Source organism: Terrapene carolina, unplaced genomic scaffold (genome assembly GCF_002925995.2).
Source record: "Terrapene carolina triunguis isolate 2854851 unplaced genomic scaffold, T_m_triunguis-2.0 Scaffold96, whole genome shotgun sequence".
NCBI classification, from domain to species: Eukaryota; Metazoa; Chordata; order Testudines; family Emydidae; genus Terrapene; species Terrapene triunguis.
The window spans coordinates 69,633,941-69,652,413 of record NW_020664447.1 but is presented as its reverse complement, the minus strand read 5'-3'; the positions used below and the strand labels follow the sequence as shown (position 1 = coordinate 69,652,413).

Genomic DNA, 18,473 nt, shown 5'->3' with positions numbered 1-18,473 from the left:
AACAACACCTGAGACCTATGTTGCAGTCAGGGACCTTCTTTCCCTCTCAGTTTTAGATTCATTGCTGATATGGGAGGAGTTTCATTAGTATCCCATTACAGAAGGACTAGAGCCTCTCTTTGTTCCTCTTCATACAAATCAAAATCTTGGTACCATCATTCTTATAGGAGCAGGTCCAGGGACAGGATGCCTTGCAGCTGGTCCCGGTACTGTATCTGTTCCAACAGTAGCATTTTTGGAAATTCTTGTGTGGTTCCTCTGGACTCTAGGTCCTCATTGCCTAGACCATGTGTCACCATGCCTCAGTGGGTCACAACTGAGAATACTAAATTCAGGACATGCTGCTGAGAAATAGGACAGATACACCCCAAAACTGGTGATTATTCTTCCATAAGACATACCAATCCAGCAACAAAAGTAAACTTCTGTCTCACCACACTGGCTAACAAGAAGTCAGAAATGCAGCCTTCTTAGGTATTCCAGTCCTGGATTCAACACCCAGACACTAGACTTAATGATGAGTAGTTATTTAAAACCAATCTCATCAACCAAAGGGTTCTTCTGATCCCAAAGAACCAGCCACATATCCAGGTCAATATATAACTCAGATCTTACCCATTAATCATGCTGTTGCCAATCCTTTAGTATCTAATATCTAAAGGTTTATTTATAAAAAGAAAGAAAGAGGTGAGAGTTAAATTTGGCTAAAGGAATCAAATACATACAATAATTGCAAGGTTCTTGAAGCAGTGATGAAATAAACTGCTGGTTTGTTAAGTCTCTGGTTGCTCCCAAATGATTGGAAGGTCCTCAGTCCCTTGGTTAGAATGGGTAAGTCGATAGTTCAGAGATCAGAGCAGGAAAGAGGCAAAATGGAAATGTTTCCAGGGACTTTTATAGCTTCTGCCCTGTGGAGGGAAACCCATTGTTCGAAACAAAGCCCTCAGCCCAGTTTGTGGAAAAATACAGGTAACAAGATGGCGTTTAGGGTCACATGAACTGGTCACATGATCTAGTCACATGCCATTGCATGCTTCGCTGAGTCATAGCAGAGGCCATTATCCATACTCTAGAACGTTCACAAGAAAGTCCATCAGGTGTGAATAAGCCTCTTCTATGGTCCATTGTGAGTTAAGTGTTCTTTGATGGGCCATTCAATTTGAATAGTCCCTTCACAATATGCTGGCCAGACTGGATGAAAATTACCCTGTGGGTGATACCACTGGAGCAAACATATTTGAAATACAGGTACATAATCAATATTCATAACTTCAGATACAAAAAGGATATATGCATAAAAATAGGATAATCATATTCTGCAAACCATAACTTTTCTATTGACACCTTACTTGACACACTTTGTACAAGATTTGTTGCAATTATATAACAGTGGTAGCAACAATGATCTACATGGTTATATTTTAATCATATAACGTCACACCATGTACCAATAAATCTTCATCAAGGCAATATACTGTACCTGATACCAATCTCAGTACCGATCCCAGTACCCAGTAAGCAGAGGATGTGCTTCCTTCAGTTGTTTCCTTCAGCTGACCCTTCCAGTGCAAAGATTCAGGAGACTGCAGAACAGAGGTACACTATAGTGCTTATCTACCCATTTGCTTCTCCCTAGATGCGGCCACTGTCTCTGAATGATTCTCCCCATTTTTGGATGATTATATAACATAACAGGAACTTATGAAGAATATAGCCACCTCCCTTGGTTTTCAGGTAGCACTAGTCCAGGGCAATCCACACAAGTTAGTGGATATTTTGCATACTGTGTGTCCTGCTTGAGTGGCTTTACCTATTAACGATGCCATCTTGGAGCCTACAAAATCCTTGGGCAAACTCACTCCTCTCTGATGCCCACTGCCAAAAGGACTGAGACAAAGCTGAAACTGGTAAAATTGCTTGTATAGTAGACACTATCGACTAAAGTCAAAATTTAAGAATTTTGACATGCCTAGAGTTAGGCACCTAAATCCATATTCGGGAAACTAAATAAAAGTGATCTGGTTTTCAGAATAGCTGGTCACCTTCAACTCCCCTGAGCTCAGTGTAACTTGTGAGTGCTCAACTCCACTGAAAATTAGGTTACATATTTAGGTACCAAAATATGTAGACCAGTCCCCAAGCTCACCCTACTCTATATATTGTTGCCAGTAGGATCTATTTTTCACTCTTTCAACTTGATTAGCTTCTTCTGATAATCAGGTGATACATTGGTTGTTGTGTTGATGATTGTGGAAGGCAACCTTGGGTAGACAAGCTTGTGAGATGAAATGACATTTTCCTTTAACTTTCTGCTTATCTGTAATTCTTATGAAAGCTAAGAATAACACATCCCATTGATATTTCTGTTGATGTCGTTCATGTAGTCTCTGCCAGCTCCGTCAGAAATATGAGTGTGCCCTTTGATTAGAAGTTGAGCTACGTGACTCATATTCAGTATATTACTGTATATGTTAGGAATTAGATGGATTAAAATGCACACTTTTATGTGCAAATGTCAATGTGCTGGATCATGCTTCTGTTATGTTAAGATTTGACTACACCTTTCTTTACTCTGCTCTCCAATATGCAAGGCTCACTCTTCCTTATTAGATTTATGGCAATGCAAGAGGTGGAGGCTGGCATCCCTAAGGTAGTGATGGATGTCTGGTCTGTTGTGGTAAAAAGTTTGTCCATGGCTGAAAGAGTAAGATGGTATTTATTATGCAGGTTAATTTCTGGTTGTTTTCTTTCTTTTGTGGTTTTGACAGCTATGCTATCTATGTGAAATTTTAAGTGGTTCATAACAAAGTGCATATACATATATTTTCCCATAGGTCTGTCTGTAAGAAGTGTTTGCTGGCGAGGAGACCATATTCTAGTTGGGACACAAGACAGTGAAATTTTTGAGATTGTTGTGCATGAACGCAATAAGCCTTTCCTGATCATGCAGGGGCACTGTGAAGGAGAGCTATGGGCTCTGGCAGTCCATCCTACAAAACCGTTGGCCATGACTGGAAGTGATGACCGATCAGTCAGGTTAGCAACAACAACAATGCTCCCCACTCCCCCAACAACAAAATGACCAACAATAATACACCAAACTAAAGCTCCCCACCCAGATTATGTATAGCTTTATAGAGGAGACTTCATCTTTAGAAAAACATAATTGAAATGTAAAAATGCAAAATGATTTATGGCATGTCATATTGTGGTATTGAACCAACATAATTTATTCTTGTAACTGTAGATACTGATTACTTTGCTGATGGAGGTCTGAAAACAGTGGCAGAAATGGGTAGTTTTCAAAATGGAAATCAAGGCCTTAATTTGAACTCAAATGGTGGAAGGGATTACTTTCATAATGTCAATGACAGTAAATAAAATGAGTGCCAACATTTTCAAACTTGGGTAACTAAAGTCACACACCTAAATTTATATTTGAGTATCTAAGAAGTGATTTAAGTTTCAGAGGTGCTGTGAAGCATCCACAACTCCCAAATTAAATAATTTTGACTGATGTCTTTAGTGAACCTTTCATCCAACCTATATCAGGCATTACTGAGATGCCTTCTTTTGGGCTGATGTGGTACAGTACTTATAATTCTTATTCACATCATGGTTGTTTTTTTTAAATGTGATAGAATTGCATATCTGACTTGTGACATTTGTTAAATAAGGCTACAGTCCAATAAATCCTAGTAAATTATTCTCCTTTACATAGTTTTTTTAAACATTTTTTAAATTAAAATGTAGTGTCCTTTTTGCTAATCTGCTAGGAGATGCACTAATGTAATAAAAAATTAATTGACACACTATTGTAAAATTCCATTCTTGAAAAGGCATGATTAGTATAAGTTAGAAATTATATTGATATCTGGTCACATACAGAAAGTTGTGCTACATTATGAATGATAAATAATAGAAAGGGAGGCATTTGTATTGTAAAATTTTCAGTTGTTCATTCAATAATCTTTAACTAAATGAATAGTATACACTTTAAGCAACAGAAAATTCAGGTTTTGGAAATAAGTACTGTTCTTTGTTAAGTACTTAACAAAATGAGTCTGCCTCTGCAGTTTCACAAATTAGGTACTCAATCGTACTCTTAAATATACAGGCACTCATTGCTGTATGCAAAGCTTGTTAGTTTTGGAAGTTGATAGCAAATGACTTCAGAATATAGGTGCAGTGCTGCATTCAGAATATATTCTATTAAGTTGAAATCTTCACTTTTTTAAAATCAGAAAACAGCCATTCCTTATATGATTTTATTTAATATTTTATTTTAGAATTTGGAGCTTAATAGACCATGCATTGATTGCACGGTGCAATATGGAAGAACCAATTCGCTGTGCAGCTGTTAGTACTGATGGAATCCATCTTGCACTTGGAATGAAGGATGGCTCTTTCACTGTACTTCGAGTCAGGTAGGTACAAAGATTGGAAAACTATAAACAAACTATAAACTTTTTCTTAAGTAATTTATGCATATTTCTTTGTTTTATGTAGAAAACATGCTAAGGAAGCATTTAAACTTAAATTTCAAACACAGGTTCACAGGCTATTTATGTTGTTACTCTGAAAGCATATTAAGAAAATTACATTTGTACAAGAAATAGTAAAATTTCTGAATTCAGAAGAAGATTTTGTCAGGCACATTCTTGAAACTGTGAGCTTGACAACATGATGACATTCTCTTTTATGCTTGTGACACATTTTCTTTCTCCACTACAGGGATATGACAGAGGTTGTTCATATTAAAGACAGGAAAGAAGCCATTCATGAATTAAAATATTCACCAGATGGGACTTTTCTTGCGGTTGGCTCCAATGACAGCTCTGTTGATATTTATGGTGTTGTTCAGCGGTACAAAAAAGTTGGGGAATGTGTTGGATCTGTAAGTTTCATCACTCATATGGACTGGTCTTCAGACAGTAAATATTTACAGACCAATGATGGCAGTGGGAAAAGACTTTTTTACAAGATGCCAAGTAAGATTTTGTATTTTTATAATTTACTTTCTTTTATAAATTCAATCTACAATATATAGTTAATAAATCTTGGTTTGAAACGTTAAGTTGTTAAGGGCATGGAAACAGAACAAAGATGTTATGGACCAAGTAATTATTCAGTGGATAACATGTATGAGAAAATTAGAGACGTGTCCATAAATAGTCTGCCCATTCAGATTTGTCTTCATATTCTAGATTGTTACAGTACTCTGGCTTGGGTAACCAAGCATTTCTGCGCCATATTTGCTTAATTTTAATTAAATATTCTTATCTTTCTCTTATTAGTAGCATGTTTGCTTTATTACAGTGTTATTTTTAAAAAATTATTTGAAACCATTGTTTTTAAATCAGTGTATCGTTCTGAAGAGTATCTCTCCTCCCCCCACCTTTTTAAAAAAAGATTAATTCTTCGAGTGATTGCACATCTCTTCCACTTAGGTGTGTTTATGCCCAGTGCAGTTGAGCCAGACAGTTCTCTGTAGTAGTACCTGTCAGGGTGGAATATGCTTTCTGCACTTCGTTCGCCTGGGGCCATGAGGTATACAGGGTGACCCACTCCAACCCCTCCTTCAGTTCTTCTAACAAGCAGCCAGAGGCAGTGAGAAACTCCTTGTGCTCTGTCATGGTTTTCTCTCTCATATTGAGATGTTTCTCTTTTGTAAACAGATCATTCATAAGTGCAGTGAGATAGTAGTACCCATTTTAACAATTCTTTATTGTTTAATCATTTTATGGTTTTTTTTTCTGCACCCTGCAAAGAGAGATCTCTTCCTTTCAGACTGAGAGGTTATGCCAGGATCTCTGGCATTTACTCATTGCCCCTCTTGTGAGGTGTCTGAGACCATAAAATCCCATACCTGTCCTGCTGGAAGTGCCTCTCCACTTCTCTCAAAAATCTGAAAAAGCTTAATCCTCCCACTGTGAAAAGAGGAAGTACTCCCTGTCTCTGGGTTCCTTTTGCAAAGAATTGAGACCTAAATCTGTCACAAAACCCAAAAAGAGCACTTCGTGTCTTAAAAAGGACACTGAAGTGTCTCTAAGAACCTTCCTCAGGATCTGCTCCGTGCTGAGGTTAGACCAAGAGCTTCAGCAACATGCTCCCCTGGCATCCATCATTCCATCTCTCAATTCCAGTGACTGGTATGCTGCTCTCAATCTCCAAAATGCCTGCTTTCATTTGACAAACCATCCAAGCCATAGAAAGTACCTGAAGTTTGTAGGTCTTCATTGCTAATATACTGTCCTCCTTTTTGGTCTGTCATCTGCCCTAAGGGTGTTTACCAAATGCACGGCAGTAATAGCAGCTCACCTCAGAAACATTGGCATTCTGAGATTCCCTTATCTGGACGATTGAGTTGTCTGTGACCATTCCAGGTATCAAGTAGAGATCAGCATCGGACAGTCTTCACCTCAGATGCTTACAGGGATGGCTGAAGTCTGTGTATCATCCAATCACGTATTCTTTGGACATTCCAATTCACGTATCTGCAAGAGTGCTTTCCTGACTGAACTGTTGGAAAGACCAATCAACATTTGCAGGGGTGTGCCCTTTCCCACTCCTTTTCCATCCCTGACTTTGACTACGGAGGTGTGTCAGGGCACATCACTCACCACTGAGCTGGTGCCTTCTCCTGGTCACTCTGGGCATTAGTTCGAGGCCGACAACCCTCCCCCTCCTTAGTTTGCGGATGATACCAAACTGGGAGGGATTGCAACTGCTTTGGAGGACAGGGTCATAATTCAAAATGATCTGGACAAATTGGAGAAATGGTCTGAGTTAAACAGGATGAAGTTTAACAAAGACAAATGCAAAGTGCTCCACTTAGGAAGAAAAAATCAGTTTCACACATACAGAATGGGAAGAGACTGTCTAGGAAGGAGTACGGCAGAAAGGGATCTAGGGGTTATAGTGGACCACAAGCTAAATATGAGTCAACAGTGTGATGCTGTTGCAAAAAAAGCAAACATGATTCTGGGATGTATTAGCAGGTGTGTTGTGAGCAAGACACGAGAAGTCATTCTTCCGCTCTACTCTGCTCTGGTTAGGCCTCAGCTGGAGTATTGTGTCCAGTTCTGGGCACCGCATTTCAAGAAAGATGTGGAGAAACTGGAAAGGGTCCAGAGAAGAGCAACAAGAATGATTAAAGGTCTTGAGAACATGACCTATGAAGGAAGGCTGAAAGAATTGGGTTTGTTTAGTTTGGAAAAGAGAAGACTGAGAGGGGACATGATAGCAGTTTTCAGGTATCTAAAAGGGTGTCGTAAGGAGGAGGGAGAAAACTTGTTCTATCCTTAGAGGCTAAGGTGAACAAGAAGCAATGGGCTTAAACTGTGGCAAGGGAGGTTTAGGTTGGACATTAGGAAAAAGTTCCTAACTGTCAGGGTGGTTAAACACTGGAATAAATTGCCTAGGGAGGTTGTGGAATCTCCATCTCTGGAGATATTTAAGAGTAGGTTAGATAAATGTCTATCAGGGATGGTCTAGACAGTATTTGGTCCTGCCATGCGGGCAGGGGACTGGACTCGATGACCTCTCGAGGTCCCTTCCAGCCCTAGAATCTATGAATCTATGACCATTTGATAAGGGAAAGCACCTTAGCCTGCTTCTGGGAATGACTCCATGCATCCCCCTCTGACAGCCCTTACAGTGGTTGCAGGATGCCTTCTGGGGTCTACCAAGTGGGTACCCCTCATTCTGGGACTACTCCAGGAGCTCTCTGCCCTTTTCTGGTGCCCTGGGTTGATTCCTCAGAAGATTGGGGCCAGGCTTCACTAGGCCTAGGTCACTCACACTGGACAGGCCAACTTTCTGACAAAGTCCCCTGAGTTGGGGGCAGCTGTCAGTATGCTGGGTTGTGTTGGTGTACCTAGGTTTGAATGGCAGCCAGCAAAACCTCTAGATACTGTTTGAACACACAGACTCTATGATCTCGGATGGAGAACAAAGCTAGCGGGTGGCCTAATTCTTTAGCTGCTGGGGCACAACCTAGGATCATGCCCCAAGTGAGAAAGTTTCTGTCTGGAACTGGCGCCGGTAAATCTCTAGTGATACCCCCCAGAGGACAAGAATGGTGACTTTCACGATATCGTACTACTTTGCAGCTTCATCACCTGAGGCCTGGTAAGCCACCTGAGCTTCCCCAGAAAGAAAAGGAGCTAGACACGCAACTCAGTTAGTCTCTTCCAAGTGATGGGCAAGAGACATCTACTCAAATGTTACAAGGTACATCTCAGGATCATCAGTGGGTTCCAATCTGCAAAGGGCTGTGCCTCGCCCCGACGGCAACACTTAGGAATAGGACTGACCATTTTTCTGCTTGAGCATAGCCTCTGGGAATTGCTGCTGCAGTAGCTCAAGGAGCACAGCTTGTTGCAGCTGGGTAGTTCACCAGGCCTCCTCTTGTACTTCCAGTAAAAGTTGCTGGGCCTCTGCCTGAACCTGCTGCTACTGAACCAGAGTCATATGCTCTCCTCCATGGACAGAAGTACCAAGTTGTGGCAAGCAGGGTTGCTCCATAGTGCCCTCTCTGGGGCCAAACATGGTACTACAGGCGCTCCGTGCCTTAGTCCACAAGTTTTGGAGTCCCGTTAGGTAGCCTATACTGTAAGCCAGGGATCGGCAACCTTTGACAGATTAATCTCTGCAAGATAAGACAGAGGCCTTAAGAAGGACACCAGTACCCAGATCAACAAGCGGCGCAGGTGAGCGATGTGCTGGCCGCGGCTTCTCGCCGCCCCCATTGGCCCAGGACGGCGAACCGCGGCCAGTGGGGGCCGCGATCGGCCGAACCTGCCGCGTCAGCAGGTAAATAAAACTGGCCCGGCCCGCCAGGGTGCTTACCCTGGCAAGCCGCGTGCCGAACATTGCCGACCCCTGGTATAACCCCATTATTGGAAATGTTTTGGAGATATCAAAAACATGCAAATAACCAGAAGAGTTAATGGGTGAGGTATTTCACACTATGGGGACATAATGAAATTACACAAAAATCTATGTTAAATAAATTGTAAGGTTGCAAATTCAAGCACTCAAAAGTTAGGTCTGGAAATGTCATGCTTCAGGGTTAATTTGCCCCCCTTGTTGTGTATGCATTATGATACAGTCTTTTAAGTACATGATCATATAATATATTTTTCCACAAGATCCCTGCTTCATTCAGTGCACAAAATGGACAGTGCTCACTGAATAGGTAGCTATTCAAGATTTCTGTTCATCTTCCTTCAGTGTGTAGCCATATATCTTATTTACTGCACACCATTTAAAGCCTGATCACAGTTATTAATTTCCTTATGGGATTTTCTATTACATTGATCACTGTAGTATTCAAGTGCTTGAAAAACATTAATGAATTTACCTTCACAGCATCAGGTAAAGTGGTATTATAATGTTATTCCCATTTTACCTGTACAATCTCAGACACAGGCCAAAACTGTCAAGTGTCTAATTATTTTGGGCGAACTGTAGTGGCACAGACAACCTTAAGTCTGGCATTTTCTATTTTTGAGTGCTTGACCTTGCAACCTTTACATGTGTTTAACATAACAGTTTTTTGTATGTAATTTCCAAAAAGCAAACGTAAAAACCCCCAAATTATATCATGTGGAACCATACTGAATCCCACATGGGTCATAAGTGAGGTTGGAACCTATAGATCCACAGCCAAAACCCCTACCATTGAGTTAATGGAGATAACTGGTAGTAGTAGTAGGCATTACCCTGTATGTGGACAAGTCACTATAGGAGGATAATATAGACATTTTATCTGTAGATTTCACAACTATTTGCTCACAGCAGAGGAATATTAGAATGGGATTCCTAAGTCTCCTATCAGATTACGGAGGGGTTGAGTGTTTCCCCTGTTCTCCCCTATTTCCCCAAGTCTGCCCCCTTTTCCCCCATTCGCATAGCCAAGGTTTGCAATGTCCTGAGAAAAATTACTTTAGGACAGGGTGCTGGTAAATACAGATTTTAAACCAGGAAACTGGGGAAAATAAAATTATTATTAGAATATACTAATGAAAATTACTGAAAAATATTTAACAATTTGGTAAAAGTTTTGCAGTAATTAATTAAAGGAACTAAAATAAAACAAAGAAAGAGCCTCAACCTAAAGCTGTATGTTGTTGCCTTGCCTGCCTCAAACAGAAACTGAAACTTCTCAATCTGGGAATTCCCCTTCTTTATTTAGCAATGAATATTATATCTTTGTTTAGCAAAGGAAAAGAATTCCCAGATTCAGATGTTTCAGGTTCTGTTTGAGGTAAACTGCCTAACTGTCTAGTCCAGTACTCTGTCTTTTGAGCTGGCTGGCTGGAGTGCAACTACTTACAACTAAACTTGGTGAGTACAGTGACTCAAGTCAAAATATTTCAGCATGAGCAAAGTTGGAAGACCACTTGACCCAATTCATGGCTATTTTGAGAAAATTCATGAAGATGGCAAAGAGAGTTTAGATGCAGAAATTGCAAAGGAAAAATAGCAGACCATATGAGAAAACATTTTGCAAAATGCAGTGGAAAAAACGAAGACATCAAAACTACTGACTTTGGCTAAACGTATGTGAGTTTTGGACTCAAACTCTGAGGATGAAGGTACTGATAATACTGCATTGTCATTGCCAAGTACATCAAAAGAAAGACTGATCCAGATCAGCCAAATACAATGAGGAGGAAAGTACCACAGTTTTTCAACCAAGTTTGTAATAAAAACAATTCCAGAACTGAAACAAAAGATAGACTTGAAAATTGCTAATTTTTTTATGGCTGTAATATTCCCTTTTCTGTTATTGAACATCCAACTTTTCATACAATGATCAGCTGCAGAAAGCTAGGCTACAAATCACCCGACTGAAAGCAGGTAGCAGGTGAACTATTAGATGCAGGTACTGATGGCTTGAACATGAAAGCACACAACAAATTACATGGAAAAGCAGGTACATTAATACAAGGTGAGAAAAAGATGCAAAGTATGAGAAATGATTTGACACAAGATGCTGACACTTTGATTGCATAGAGATGTGCATCACATTAGCTAAATCTGCTTGGACAAAACACCAAGTACTTTGATGAAACACATAGATTTATAAGCCTAGAGCCTGGTTAAAAGAATGCCAAGGGTCTGTAAAACCCCAAATCCCTGGTGACAACAATGGTACAGACAAATAATATATGAGGAAACATACGTTAAAAATTGGTCACATTATCTCAGGATTATGAGTGATCATGAGGCAGAACTTGAAGATAAAGTGATCAGTATAATTAATAATCAAGGGATTTACCAAGAAGCAAAGAATTTGGTCCGTCAGTTGAAACCAGTTGGTGTGGCACTTGACAAACTCCAAAGAGATACACCAACAGTGGGAGTTGCATGCAAAGTATGGTTGGATCTATTGATAAATGAAGATCTTGCACCCACAAAGCAAAAGTAAAAAAGAGATTTAATTAGGCAATTACTCCTGTGTCAACCTCCTTCAGTCAAAATACGCAAGAAAGAAATTGTCATCTGAATAAGAAGAAATTGCAAGGCTGTGGTTGCTCAACAAAAATCCCAACTTTCTGCCATATTTACTTTCATTTAAGTAGAACAAACTCTGTATCCAAAATCAATGTTTTCATCTGCCATCAAGGGAAAAGTTTCCCTTATAAAATATTGGAAAAATCTGAAGAATGCTGATATTTCATCTGACTTTATAGAATTAGTGGTGCAATTGCATCAGTGTCCAGGAAGTTCAGCAAGAATATAATGAATCTTTTCAAACTTTGGATGCATCCATTCAAAACTGAGGAATAGGTTCCGTCTGTCCACTACATCAAAGTCAGTGTTCTGCTATAGAATGCTGTGTGGCCAGATGGACCTGGATTGATGTCAGATTTTGGGGTTCAACCCAGACCAGTGAGAGGTTGTGTCACCACTTGTCCTCTAACCTTGAGTGCCTTAAAATGCTGTGCTTCTGTAGCTCCCTGTCTGGACACTCCCAGACAGCATACAAGCATGCACTGTGTGTCTGTGTGTCAAACAGCTCTGGTTCAGCAATTCTGACTCTAGCAGCCGCTTATTACGCGACAGACATACTCTGGTCTCCAGCAGCCTTGGTTATTACTAACTAAGTGACCCCAACACATTCCCAGTCCGAATTTTCCCCAAACCATCTGCCCTGAAATGTCCAGCTCTCTCCAGGAATGTTCAAAGGAGTAATAAGGCCTGTTGCTCTTTTAAAGAGACAGAAGCACCATAGAGTTAATAATCACTTCAAGTTGAACACAGTACTTGGTTAATTTAGAATAAAAGCAAAACAAGTTTATTTAATCAAAAATAGAGAGGTTTTAAGTGAGTTCAAGCACAAGGGACAAAGACAAATTGGTTGCAAGCAAATAAAAGTAAAATACATTTTTTAGTGGCTAAGACTTGACTCAACAATCTACAGCATTGGGTTCAAGGTAGATTTCTTACCAATCTTTTTCTTTTTATCCATGGCTGACTTTCTTTAAGTCAGGACCTTCTACAGAAGTACAAGGGGCTGCAGGTGAAAGATCTTTGCCTACGCAGGTTTTTCACTTATATTCGATTCCCACAGACTTCAACTCCCTTGGTTGAAAGATCCATCTTGCTCAGATTTCAAGAGCTCTGGCCCCTTGTGCTGTCCACTGATGGATCCCAAGATAGCCTCTTCTCTCTCCTTATATCTTCCTAAACTCACTATTTTGTCCCCAGACTTGGACGACCTCATGCTTTTCTTCCGTTCCTGTGGACTTCTCATTGCCCTGCTGATCTGTCTGTCAATGGGTCTTAAACTGTTTTCGGTCATACCTTGCTTAATTTAATTGGAGACAGGTTTATAACTGCCTTCCCTTCTGTCTGGGAGAAAACCTGTTTCTCGCCTTGTTTTTCACTGACTTTAAAGCATAATATTATTGAGTATCCATAATTCCTCATATAGTTTTAATATGTACATTTCACAGTTATATTAATCACCAATGTGTCATTAGCTTTCATAAAAGATCATACTTGATGCACTTTTATAATACAGTAGTATTGTATACTATCAGGTGATTCAATTACTTATCATTGGAGGTTCAGACCTGCCAAGAGGCTATTTCCCCCACTTGCTAGGTTGATTACTCTGTTTAGCTTGTATGTAAATATACCTTAATTGTCTCTGCCTGAGGACCAGGCTGGTCAGACAAACAAATACATGATCCTTTGTCTAGGGCAGACTGTGCTTATGCATTGTTTCTCAAACACATTTTCAGACCATAATTCTAGCACATATCTTATTTGTGCACATCTCGTACATATATCACACAAGAATATTAATGATCAGTGAGATACTAGTTTTCCAGCGAAATATTGCATTCCACCTTTTGGGTGTATATCATGAAAACAACGTGTTAGGTGTAGTGAATACGTCAGGCCTGACGAGTTGCTGACACAAAGTCGTGAACCACCAATGGGCCTCTGTGTCACAACTGGCAGATTGCAACTCTTCATGCTTCTGATTGCTTAACACTTCATTCTTACGGCTCTGGGGTATTATCATTTTCATGTAATCAAATTTTTTTACTTTTGTATATATGATATTGAAAAATTAAATGAGTCATAACATGTATAACTTCCTTAAGAAAGTTCCAAACTGAAATGTATACAGACCTTCCAATGTTTAGTATTGTAATTACATATATTAGTATTACCTCCACTGCAGTTTTATTTTTTATTTGTACAACCGTAAATTAATCTCCTAATCTACTGTTTTATCTAACCACAATTCAAATATGTAACTGAAACTAAATGTAATGTGGTGTGCATTAATTAAACAGTTTTAAAAATAGAAAATTCCTTAAACTGGGACTAACTAGTTTTTCCTGGGGTAGTAAAAACCATGATTTACCTGGTAAAAACCACCTCTGGTAAATACCATGCTATCCTTGCCCATAACATGGCCCTCCACAACTTGTCTCTGTTTCCCCTTCCTTCTGTACCCCCATAGCCTGTCCCTGCTCTGTCCATTCCAGCCCACCCCTGTCCTTCTCTCTCCCTCTTCACTACTTTGCATTTAAGCATGTCAGTCTGCTTTTCCTACTCCTGCATGGACACCAGAAGGGGGGCATTGAGAGAACAGAAGTCTGCCTGTTCTCAGTTTCGGTGCCTGGCACTATAGTGGCCCTAGCTATGTCTGCAGCTCTGGGATGGTGTGTTCTCAGTCCAGTCAGCATATAAGAGCTGTGTGTGGATGGAGCATGTTCAATGCAGGTGGAATCATTGGAGAATGTTACCAACTTCTAACAAATCTGTATAAACTGAGGTTTTTTTTCAGAGATGTATAATTTGGTCATATTTGGTAGATTTTCAAGTTCCTACTCAAAATCATGGAGGCACTAGGGTTTCTCAATGAAAAGTTTGTAAGGGTTTTTTCTTTAACAGGGGCCAAACAACATATTTTCCCCTACCTTTGTTCTTGGAAATGGCTGAACCATTTTTGCTGAATCTTTTAAAAAAAAAAAATCAGCCTGAGGCAGATACCTCCTATGAAAAATTTCAGCCAAAAAGTTTGGCAAAATTATATGCAATTGAAAACTAGGTCTTATAATAGAAAGCATTAAGCAATGTTGACTATAGACGTTGCCATCAGTGCTGCCTATAATAAAAAGAATGTTTAAAAATATAGTTTTACCGTACAATTTTCAACTCAGTCTGAGCTATATCTGAGTTCTGGTAATTTTTTGATAATTTTAGCTCCAAATTTATTAAAGGAAAAAGCAGGAGTAAATTATTAAAAATAAGCCTTTGCATTTATTTTTAGGTGGAAAAGAAGTAACAAATAAAGAAGAATTAAAAGGCGTCCAATGGGCTTCATGGACGTGTGTTTATGGCCTTGAAGTTAATGGAATCTGGCCCAAATATTCAGATATCAATGATATCAATTCTGTAGATGGAAATTTTAATGGTCAAGTTTTGGTTACAGCTGATGACTATGGAATAGTAAAACTATTCCGGTATCCTTGTTTAAGAAAAGGTAATATCTTTGTTTGACATAAATTATTAATGAATATTTATAAAGGTTTGGGGAAAGTAGAAAGGTCTTAAGAGTTATTTAAATGGCAAAGCTTTAGAATGTTAAAGTACAACTATGGAAAATAGTAATGATTTGATTAAATGAACATGTAATAGTGACTTACAGAATCTATGATCCATGTTTTGGTGTGTGCTTTGGATAAGATAGTGATTTATATTACCACAGGTTTTATATGGCAGTAGTACACAGTTTCTAGAAATTTTAGTAGAAGAACAAATGCACTATGGGCATTCCTTTATAATTATGTTTGTTTTATCATGATTGCTGATCTGTCATGTTTCATGCTATGGATGAAATTGTGTAATTATGGAAAGTAAGAATAAAAGACCTTTGTGCAAAGAATCTCTGAGGGCTCTAAAAAAGTGAAGGAATTCACCCCCACACACGCACTCAGTGAAGCACAGTATCAGCACACCTGATCCCATGAGCTGCAGAAGTGTCTGCTGTGGTCTCACTCCATTCATATGCAGATCTAGGTCAGTGGATATTGGTCATTTTTATTCCAAGTAGGCATTCCCCCTTTTCTAGTGCTTAGTGGCAGACTGGATCATTGGCTCTGGGTTAGGGGCTAGGACCATCCTTCAGGAGGAACTCCCAGAGGTGTTCGCCTCCAAACTTGCAGAGGCAGTAGACCTTCGGTCTGCCCAGGGCCCTCACAGGAAACACCCTTGCCCCAGGATGAAGCCTAGATGGCAGATACATTTTCCCCAGAGCCATTTTGGAGCCATTTTACCCAGAGAAACCTTTAAAGAGGTAGTGTCCATTTATTGAGCACAAGTCCTGGGGCTTCTGAGCATAAAAGCAGTGCCAATAGAGGGACAGTTCCTTGTGAAAGGAAGAAAAGCCCCAGTTAAATTCTTGATCAATCGGTTCATCAGCCCACACAGAGAGCGCGCCCATCACAACACATCATTCATGTTGTTCTAGACAGTTCTTTGGCCAACTGCTGGCCAGGCTGTCAGTGGCACTGGACATCCAATTGGCATAGTGCACTGTGGCCTAGAACCCCTGAGCGATCTGCCAGCCTCAGCTTCCCAAGAAGCTGAGATTTCTGGCGCGCGCCACAGCACCCGATGTCCCAGTTAAATTATGCAGATTGAAAGTTTATGACTTTGGCTTCTCTCTGGTTCTAATCCTAGAAGTTCCTCTATATTGCCACCTTGTTTGACGAAGGGGAACTGTCTGATTGTGATTGTGTGATCCTAGACGAGGAGCCTCAGCAGAGGTTGTTCCCTCTTCACCTCTTCACTGTCATGCTAAGAAAAGTTCTAGCAGCCCTGGAGATGCTGCTGGAACAACCCCAGGAGCAGGGCCCATAGATAAAATCCAGGGAGTGTCTCAGAAGTATTTCCTAGCTAGCATAAATCAGGAGCTTTGTGTTCCTCTACAACCTGCTTCTGAGGACTTGATTAAGGCAGAGTGGGAGTTTACTGTCAAGGAGAAGTTTCGTAGCTGGCAAACACAACAATTCTAAACACCCCTAAAGACAAAAAGGACTTTGGCAGTCTTGCCAAAGTTGGTGCAGCCTCAACCTGAGTCATAGACTCTGGCCCACATCCAACAGTTTAATCTTCCTCCAAGCACTAGGGAAAGAGGGACATACACAGTACACATTGACATTCCCAGAAAGAAAATTTTCATATAAGGCTCAGTTTTCCAATGCCTTCCACTGCCAAATATGCCTCAGATATTAAAAAAGGTGCAAGCTTTTCCTGTGGCCTTGTATATACTGTCAGGTCATCTGTTTCCAGCTGCTTCAGGTCCCGCTATTCCTTATTCTGAGCAGCTGACCCCTGTTCAGCCAGGACTAAGCATCAGGGAATATGGGGTTAAATACACCTCTACCCCGATATAACGTGACCCGAGATAACACGGATTTGGATATAATGCGGTAAAGCAGTGCTCCGGGGGGGCGGGGCTGCACACTCCGCTGGATCAAAGCAAGTTCAATATAACGCGGTTTCACCTATAACGCGGTAAGATTTTTTGGCTCCCGAGGACAGCGTTATATCAGGGTAGAGGTGTAATTCAAAACTCCTTCCTTAGGCGAAATGGGCCTCCCCTTCCCTCTCCCTCTCTTCCAGTGCTCCTACAGAAGGTGATGAAGTAGCTGACTTTCTCATTAGGGAGACATGCAGGGAACATGTCTCCAGGCACTGTAACTGTGGTCTCCCTCATAATGCTCCCTCCCTCTCCAGCCCTTACCCCTCTCTAAGGGATTTGGGCCAGAAGTCAGCAAAGATGATTTATCTATTTTTCCCAGTTAGGGCACTCAACTGGGATGTGGGAGAGACAGGTTCCAGTCCCTGGTCTGAATCAGGGAAAACAGAGAGTTGAACATGGGTCTCTCACATCCCTAGTGAGTACTCTAACTAGTAGGTCATTGATTATTCGTGGGTAGGTGGGTTTTTCAACAAAAAACTTCTAAAGTCTCAGCTTTGTCCTGGTCAGGAATGGGAAAAAAATTGAAATCTCAAACATTTTAATGGGAGTGGAAAAGCTTTTCTTGGTTGGCTCTACTTCTTGCTCAGCCCTACTACTAAGGGTAAGGGAAAATCTCAGATGAAATTTCTGAAGCTGAAGCCCAGAGCAAGCTACCTCATACTCTCAAATGAAGTCCCCAAAATGAGGAGTGTGTGTGTATTGTAGGGGGAGAGGGAAGTCTTTGCAAACTCATATGTTTAACAAAAAAGAGTTGTTGCTGCTTCACAGTTATTCAAAAAGCTCTATTCCAGAAACCATCCAGGTTGAGCAAGAAAAGTGCTCTAAGTCTCAAAGATTTGTTGTATCTTAAAACCTGTGATACCATGATCATATGACATAGCCCCTGAAATGCACTTTGAGGAGGTAGAGTCTTCATAATATTTAAGATTACCCTGGGGATTAGACTGAATCCTAGCTTTTGAAAGAGCAGAGAAATAATGTCCTATGGTTAAGGCTAAGTTTTTTGTCATGGATATTTTTAGTAAAAGTCATGGGCAGGTCACAGGCAATAAACAAAACTTCGTGGAACCCCATGACCTGTCCCTGACTTTCACTTAAAATATCCCTGACAAAAGGGGTAGGAGGGTTCACCACCCACTGCTGCTGTGGGCTCCCATGTCCCACACCGCTGTGGTGCGTGGGAGCTCTGGGGTCCCCCTGCCCGGGGGCTGGGCTGCTGCAGGGTCCCCTCACCCCTGGACAGCTGGGAGCTTCAGGGTTCCCCAGCTGCTGGCTGCGGCTGGGCAGCTGTGGGGAGTCCCCTTGTTGCCCGCTGCATCTGGGCAGCTGCGGGGAGTTGCCCAGTTGCCCACGGCGGCTGGGCAGCCGCAGGTGTCCCCCGCCCCTGCTGTACAGCTGCAGGACAGCTGCAGGGTCCGCCAGTCCCCCCACTGCGGCTGGGCAGCTG

The 18,473-nt window shown here is 40.9% G+C and overlaps 1 protein-coding gene across 2 annotated transcripts in view; it reads left to right on the top strand.

The window, feature by feature from the left end:
• EML5 (EMAP like 5) overlaps positions 1–18,473 on the top strand; it is a 294,191-nt gene that overhangs the window by 91,523 nt on the left and 184,195 nt on the right. For both annotated transcript variants that reach the window (XM_026651428.1, XM_026651427.1), the window contains exons 7-10: positions 2,835–3,036; positions 4,290–4,427; positions 4,735–4,991; positions 14,810–15,022. In XM_026651428.1, the coding sequence (XP_026507213.1) occupies positions 2,835–3,036; positions 4,290–4,427; positions 4,735–4,991; positions 14,810–15,022 (810 nt within the window). The remainder of the gene's footprint in view (positions 1–2,834; positions 3,037–4,289; positions 4,428–4,734; positions 4,992–14,809; positions 15,023–18,473) is intronic.